This window comes from Hyla sarda, chromosome 3 (genome assembly GCF_029499605.1).
Source record: "Hyla sarda isolate aHylSar1 chromosome 3, aHylSar1.hap1, whole genome shotgun sequence".
In the NCBI taxonomy this organism is placed as follows: domain Eukaryota; kingdom Metazoa; phylum Chordata; class Amphibia; order Anura; family Hylidae; genus Hyla; species Hyla sarda.
Genome location: NC_079191.1, coordinates 82,594,683 through 82,602,878, shown reverse-complemented (window position 1 = coordinate 82,602,878; position 8,196 = coordinate 82,594,683). Strand labels below are relative to the sequence as shown.

The 8,196-nt window shown below is 42.6% G+C and overlaps 1 protein-coding gene across 5 annotated transcripts in view; it reads right to left on the bottom strand.

Annotated features, from left to right (window-relative positions):
• Window positions 1-977: 977 nt before the first annotated feature.
• Window positions 978-8,196, bottom strand: part of NRROS (negative regulator of reactive oxygen species) — a 62,501-nt gene continuing 55,282 nt past the window's right edge. For all 5 annotated transcript variants that reach the window (XM_056564410.1, XM_056564412.1, XM_056564411.1 and 2 more), the window contains one exon: window positions 978-3,346. In XM_056564410.1, coding sequence (XP_056420385.1) covers window positions 1,409-3,346 — 1,938 coding nt within the window. In that variant the 3' untranslated portion in view covers window positions 978-1,408. The remainder of the gene's footprint in view (window positions 3,347-8,196) is intronic.

The window sequence follows — 8,196 nt, the reverse complement described above, 5'->3', positions numbered from 1 at the left end:
TAGTGTTGTGTTATGAATTAGCAGTAGGATTGGGGCCTAATTTAGTTTTTTGTATTGGGCTCCTTCTCTATGCATATTTTTATGCTTACACTCTCTATTGCCTGGATCAGGGGGTTCATACTTCCCTTATTCAGACAGTTTTGTTAACTCTAGCCAATTATTATAGAATGTATTCAGATTTAATCGATTAGTTTTTCAGATGGGCAGTATTTATTGTCATGTGTATCTTCTTTGGTCAATGAGCTTTCCCATTTTGTGGTTCTGTCGAGTCAGATTTAGGACAGGGAGGGTGTTAAGGAGGCGGAGAAGATCTTGTGACTGGGAGAGAAGTTTACTGGAGATTTATCAAAACCTGTGTAGAGGAAGAGCAGAGCAGTTCCCCATAGCAACCAATTAGATTCTTTTATTTTTCAGAAGCCATTTTAAAAATCTCTCATTGGTTGCATTGGGCACTTTTCCTTTGCACAGGTTTCGATGAATCTCCTTCATTGTAACTTTAGTGAAAGAACACAGTTACTAATGCTGTATCGGTCCCAAAAGATAATTTCACATCAGAATAATGAAAAGTGTAGAATAAAGAATGAGGTTGGACAAGGAAAACGACATAACAAAAAATGCACTAAATGAAAAGAAACTAAACTTCACCAGAGTTTTTCTAAGGTGGGAATAACGAAAAGTTCAGAATACTGAATGAGGTAAAAAAAAAAAAACGAAAACTATGAAAAAAAAAAAAAAAAAAGGACAACAGAACCAATTTTTTCTTACGTGCATGTGTCTAATGTGAACCCAAGATATACAACTGTAGAAAAAGATAACCAATGTGCCATTTTATTTTTTTATGTGGCAGATCTTATACAAGATTCTCTGCAAACAAATATTTAATTTATTCATATCCAGATGTGACTGCAGTTCTGGGCCGTGAGGCCACGCCCCCTCCATTCATGTCTATGGGAGGGGGCATGACGGCCGTCATGCCCCCTCCCATAGACATGAATGGAGGGGGTGTGGCGTGACGTCACATCCCCAATCCTGGAAACCCGGAGGTTTCCGAAACTAGAGACGCAGTCCTCGCATAGAATGCTGGTGCTGCAGGGAGATCGCGGGGATCTCAGCAGCGGGCCCCCACGATCAGCCACTTTATCCCCTATCCTTTGGATAGGGAATAAAATGTTTTTGCCCGGAATACCCCTTTAAGTTAATTGTTGTGTTTATAGATTTATAATCTGTATACTCTATGTAGTACAAATATTTAATATCTATATATATATATATATATATATATATATATATATGAACAATATTGTAAAAAAAAGTTCTCTATGCTACAGAAATGTACTATGTATGCACACATGCTCTGAAATAGTTATGGCTATGACTTTGGTCACAATGCTACATCTGCTATTCAATGTTAGTAGCTTGGGGATGTCCTAAAATGTTTTTTGAACTTTTTAAGCAAGGGTTCCTTAAAAAGAAGGAACAACAGTATAAAAGCCACTAACAAAGTCACACAAGTGGGAAGAGAAAAGACTAGTATTATAAAAGTTCCTCCATTTCTCCAATGGCAGCTATGACCAACAGGCTCGGGAAGCTCCTGCACAGATATATAGTTGCTGGAGAAATTACAAGTAGTCTGTTCAAGATCAGGGATTTTGATACCATTGGATTTGGTAAGAATGTCATACCAATTCAATTTACAGCAGTCAAAGGAGTTTCGACTTAAGTATATGGTATTAAGGCTCCTGAAGAGAGGTTGGTGAGAACTGTATATAGGTATTAAAGTTAGTTTATTTTCATGGATATCCAAATACTGAAGAGTAAGATCCAATAACGAATTTGGAAATGTAGTGAGGTTATTTTCTGATATATCAAGGGAGGTCAAGCTTTTAAAGTGTGAGAAATCAATGTTGTCCACAAAGTGTAGGCAATTTCGGAGAGAAAGAGATTTTAGCATTTTGACTGTATCTTGCAAAAATTCAAGGCTTTTAACTTGGTTGTATGAAACATCCACGTGTCTTAATGTAGTTCCATGGAAAATAGCTTGCTTGTCCAATTTTAACCCACAGTCTGACAAGCGAAGGTGCTGAAGTGATGGAATATTCCTAAGGTCCACACAGTCCTGGTAGTCATCAGTATTGGTAGGAGAACAAAGGGAGATCAGATTATGGCTCAGATCTAGGGTGCTTAGACTGGTCATGGTGGTAAAAATCTGTCTGGGTATCTCTTGAAGTCTATTCTGGCTAAGGTTGAGGTAGCCTAGCTGATGAAGGTTGGATCTGCTCTCTTCTAAGCTTAACCCTGACAGTTTATTATTACTGAGATCCAGAAATGTAAGATTACTCGTAATCTGTTTATTTGCTAAATCAAAGGTCTCCAGGCAGTTCCAGTTCAGTTTCAGAGAAGACATAGATGACATTGCAGAAAGAAAGTCATCTGGCAAATAATCAAATTGGTTTTTACTAATATCCAAAATATTTAAGGTAGAGAGATCACTTGGGATGAAATCTGACCACAGGTAAACAGTCGTGATATTGGATCTATTGTTTTCAAATATAAGGAAATCTGCAAAGGAAGAATTTTTATCAAAGTGTTTGCTATAAAACTTCATCTTGTTGTCAGACAGCAGCAACGTGCGTAAGTGATGTTTTTTTGGCAAAAATGGAAAAAATAACAATTGGTTGTGAGAAATGTCTAATTTCTGTAGCTGAAAATCAAGGTCAACTTCCCGTGAAAAGAACCATTCAATGTGGTTGTGGCTGAGATTGAGAACTTGAAGCTGTGTTGCACCAAAGTCAACAATACATGGTAGAAGATTAAAAGCCATGTTTAGAGTCCTCAGGTTCACAAGGCTGTCAAATGTCCCTGCTCCAATCTCATAAATGTAATTCCTCTGAAGGCTCAGCTCTTTTAGGTTCCTCAGACCTTCAAAGGAAAACCTATCCAAACGCATGATGATATTATAGTCCAAATTTAGATATTCCAAGGTTGTTAAATTTGTAAGGAGTGTTTGTACCATGTCTTCATTAAGAGAATTTCTAGAAAGATCCAGCCACCTCAGGGATACGGCAGATCTCAAGCCCAAGGATACCAAAGTATATTTCATGAAAATAGTGTTTTCCTCTGGTAATGGTGACTCCTGTTTTGAAGTGCCCTCAAAAATATTCCAATCTAGATAACCCAAATTGTTGGATTTTAAACTCAAGTTGTTAAGATCTGGATATCGCTGCAAAGCATCTTCCTGTAGACTTTTCACATTGTTGTGATCTATGATTAGTTCTTTGATATCAGATGGGAGGTCTTGAGGAATTGAAGTGAGCTGTAAATATCTGCAATGTGCCACTTTGGAAACCTATAGAAGAGAACATAGTATATGATGTACGCCACTATGTGGTAAAGTAAGGCTGGACATACAGATAAGACAACTATCACTGATGACCTCCTATAAGCATGCATGCTTGCCTAAGAAAGAATGTTTATTTCAGAAATGTTAATTGCTGCAAAACATTATTGGCAGAGACCTATCTTCTGTGTAAACACTATCATGCTTAATCACCATTGCCCTCAGCATCTGCCCCCATATACATCATACCACTAGTCCAAAATCAGGAAATGCAGTCTGGAGTGCTGAGAGGGTGTGTGCAGCCTTAGCCAATCAAAGCTCATCTCACACTGAACTGCTCTGGGCTGTGTGTAGCAGAGTGAGGGAGGAAGTTCTCCCCTGTATGACTTCAGATGATGTCAGGCCTGCTGGGGAACACCCCCTTCCAAGTCTGTGAATCTAAATGATAGGTAGAAGAAATCCCAGCACTCACTGGGTATGCTGAATCATAGTAGTTTATTATATGCAAGGTAATGCAAAATAGCGACTCGCAGGACGCGTTTCGGCCAGGTGGCCTTTGTCAACTGATCTCAAAGGCCACCTGGCCGAAACGCGTCCTGCGAGTCGCTATTTTGCATTACCTTGCATATGGATTAATAAACTACTATGATTCAGCATACCCAGTGAGTGCCGGGATTTCTTCTACCTATACCTATTATTTGTACCCCTGGTCCACGTGCACCACCACTTTTACGAGTGCCGACTCTCTACTACTTTTATGTGAATCTAAATGAGACTGAGCAGAAAATTCAGAGCAATATCAAGGTAGAAAACGAAAAAATAATAGCTAAAACAGAGAAGGGAGAAGCTGGCACATACGAGACTAAGCGCAGGGAGAAGCACAGGGAAGCACATAGAACTGACTCGTGAGCCTGCAGTGATGGTGCTCAGCCACAATAAGGTAGAGAATCCAGTAGTATAAAGAATAATACAGTAGACAGCAGTCACCGAGCAGGGAAGTGTTTTTTTCACAGCAGAGAAACATCTCGCAGGTAGCAGGCGGGGGAGCGGTGGAGGAGGGGGCTAGCCAGAACAAGCTGTTTCATGCATCTGACGCATTTCCTTGAGCCAGAATGGCTCCAATGGAGACATTCCGGCTTGAGGAAATGCGTCAGACGCACGAAACAGCTTGTTCCAGCTAGCTCTGTCCTCCATCACCTCTCTCCCACCTGCTGCATGCGTGATGTTTGTCCGCTGTGAATAAACACGTCCCTGCTCGGTGAGTGCCGTCTACTGTATTATTCTTTATACTACTAAAAAATAATAGGATCTTGCATGTAACTGGCCAACTAATAGAATGTATAGATTGTTGCTGCAATCTTAATTCTGTAGCTTAACAGAAGTATTAGTATTATACCCTATAGGTAATACTTTATAAAAGACTATAAATAATACTTTTTACAATGGAAATTATAATTTTTTTTTATTCCAACCCCCGTGCTACCACAGTATGGTATAAAAATGAGAAAGAAAAATTGTGTCCAAACTATAACAGATTTCAGGGTAGGAAGCCATTTATCACAAAAACATCACATAGCTAATTTAGTTTGCAAGTCACCCTGTTGTTGCGCTTCTTGTTCCCCTATTTTTTGTAGTTAAAGGGGTACTCCACTGACCCAGCGTTCGGACTGTGGGAGTTGGGATGTCATGACTACGCCCCTCATGATGTCACACCATGCCCCTCAATGCAAGTCTATGGGAGGGGTTGTGGCAGCCACCACGCCCCCTTCCCATAGACTTGCATTGAGGGGACATGGTGTGACATCATGAGGGGTGGGACTGTGACGCCTGGACCCCCTGCAGACCGTACACTGCGTTTCAAACAAAATGTTCCGAACGCTGGGGCAGTGGAATACCCTTTTAAAATAAGCAATTTAGTATATAATGTTCTGTTCTGTGTATACAGCTATTATGCAGGCCTATGTATCTATTTGGAAATGGACTACAGACAGATAGCAGGTCAGTAAGAAGAGGAGCCACATGAAGATGGTAACATTGGAATACAGGATTAGACCATTTGTGCATGGCAGTATTTTGGTCAGTATTTGGAGCTGAAACTAGGAGTGAAGCCAAAACACGAAAGAGATGCAATTCTTTCAATTATATTTTTCTTTGTGTTAGTTATACTTCTGACTTTGGCTTATTGATATGAAATACTGACCATTATACTGCCATGTGAAAGTAACCTTTGAGTGAAAACACACGGGCACTTGGCCCCATGAGGCCAGAATGAGGAAGCCAAACAGTGTAAGATTTTCCTGCAAACTTGTGCGCTAGTCAGCTGCTTCAATGCGGCTGAGAGCCTGTGTGCTTTCATTCTTTACACCACAGTAAGTACAGGTATCGCGGAATTATATTGCAAAGCCACAAACATCTGTAGAAAATCTGTAGTAGGATGATATTTTAAGACACTTTGCAAACTTTTATATTTCAAATACAATGGAACAAGTGTGTTTCAGAAAGGTTTGTAGCCTTTAAAGGGGTACTGCACTGGAAAACATTTTTTTTTTAAATCAACTGGTGCCTGAAAGTTAAACAGATTTGTAAATTACTTCTATTAAAAAATCTTAATCCTTCCAGTACTTTTCAGCTGCTGTTATGATCCACAGGAAGTTCTTCTCTTTTTGAATTTCCTTTCTGACCACAGTGTTCTCTGTTGACACCTCTGTCCATTTTAGGAACTGTGCAGAGTAGGAGAGGTTTTCTATGGGGATTTGCTCCTACTCTGGACAGTTCCTAAAATGGACAGAGGTGTCAGCAGAGAGTACTGTGGTAAGACAGAAAGGAAATTAAAAAAGAAAAGAACTTCCTGTGGATCATGACAGCAGCTGATAAATACTGGAAGGATTAAGATTTTTTAATAGAAGTAATTTACAAATCTATTTAAAGGGGTTCTCCTCTTTTAAAATGGGCGGTTCCCGAGACACGTGTCATCAGAGAACACTTAGACAGGAAAGAACAACATTAACTTCAGAAGCTCATAAGTACTGAAAGGATTAAGATTTTTTAATAGAAGTAATTTACAAATCTGTTTAACTTTCTGGAGCCAGTTGATATATATAAAAAAATGATTTTCCTGGATAACCCCTTTAAAGGGGTACTCCTGTGGAAAACAATTCTTTTAAAATCAACTGGTGTCAGAAAGTTAAACAGATTTGTAAATTACTTCTATTAAAAAATCTTAATCCTTCTAGTAATTAACAGCTGCTGTATACTACAGAGGAAGTTCTGACCAAGGTGCTCTTTGCTGACACATCTGTCCATGTCAGTAACTGTCCAGAGCAGGAGCAAATCCGAATAGAAAACACATCTTGCTCTGGACAGTTCCTGACATGGACAGAGGTGTCAGAAGAGAGCTCAGACAGAGAAAATTTAAAAAAGAAAAGAACTTTCTCTGTAGTATACAGCAGCTGATAAGTACTGAAAGGATTACAATTTTTTTTTAACTAAAAGTAATTTACAAATCTAAACAGCAAGGCGGTTGTCAGCTCACTTGGCGGTGGGGTGCACGGTCCAACTCTCGGCAAGCAGAAGAAGGAAATGGAACGGACTGTTACGCCGAGCGCTCCGGGTCCCCGCTCCTCCCCGGAGCGCTCGCTTCACTCCCTCCGCTGCAGCGCTCCGGTCACGTCCTCTGACCCAGGGCGCTGCGATCCTGCTGCCAGCCGGGATGCGATTCGCGATGCGGGTAGCGCCCGCTCGCGATGCGCACCCCGGCTCCCCTACCTGACTCGCTCCCCGTCTGTTCTGTCCCGGCGCGCGCGGCCCCGCTCCCTAGGGCGCGCGCGCGCCGGGTCTCTGCGATTTAAAGGGCCACTGCGCCGCTGATTGGCGCAGTGGTTCCAATTAGGGTTTTCACCTGTGCACTTCCCTATATTACCTCACTTCCCTTGCACTCCCTTGCCGGATCTTGTTGCCTTAGTGCCAGTGAAAGCGTTCCTTGTGTGTTCCTTGCCTGTGTTTCCAGACCTTCTGCCGTTGCCCCTGACTACGATCCTTGCTGCCTGCCCCGACCTTCTGCTACGTCCGACCTTGCTTCTGCCTACTCCCTTGTACCGCGCCTATCTTCAGCAGCCAGAGAGGTGAGCCGTTGCTAGTGGATACGACCTGGTCACTACCGCCGCAGCAAGACCATCCCGCTTTGCGGCGGGCTCTGGTGAAAACCAGTAGTGGCTTAGAACCGGTCCACTAGCACGGTCCACGCCAATCCCTCTCTGGCACAGAGGGTCCACTACCTGCCAGCCGGCATCGTGACAGTAGATCCGGCCATGGATCCCGCTGAAGTTCCTCTGCCAGTTGTCGCTGACCTCACCACGGTGGTCGCCCAGCAGTCACAACAGATAGCGCAACAAGGCCAACAGCTGTCTCAACTGACCGTTATGCTACAACAGTTGCTACCACAGCTTCAGCAGTCATCTCCTCCGCCAGCTCCTGCACCTCCTCCGCAGCGAGTGGCCGCTCCTGGGATACGCTTATCCTTGCCGGATAAATTTGATGGGGACTCTAAGTTTTGCCGTGGCTTTCTTTCCCAATGTTCCCTGCATCTGGAGATGATGTCGGACCTGTTTCCCACTGAAAGGTCTAAGGTGGCTTTCGTAGTCAGTCTCCTGTCCGGAAAAGCCCTGTCATGGGCCACACCGCTCTGGGACCGCAATGACCCCGTCACTGCCTCTGTACACTCCTTCTTCTCGGAAATCCGAAGTGTCTTTGAGGAACCTGCCCGAGCCTCTTCTGCTGAGACTGCCCTGTTGAACCTGGTCCAGGGTAATTCTTCCGTTGGCGAGTATGCCGTACAATTCCGTACACTTGCTTCAGAATTG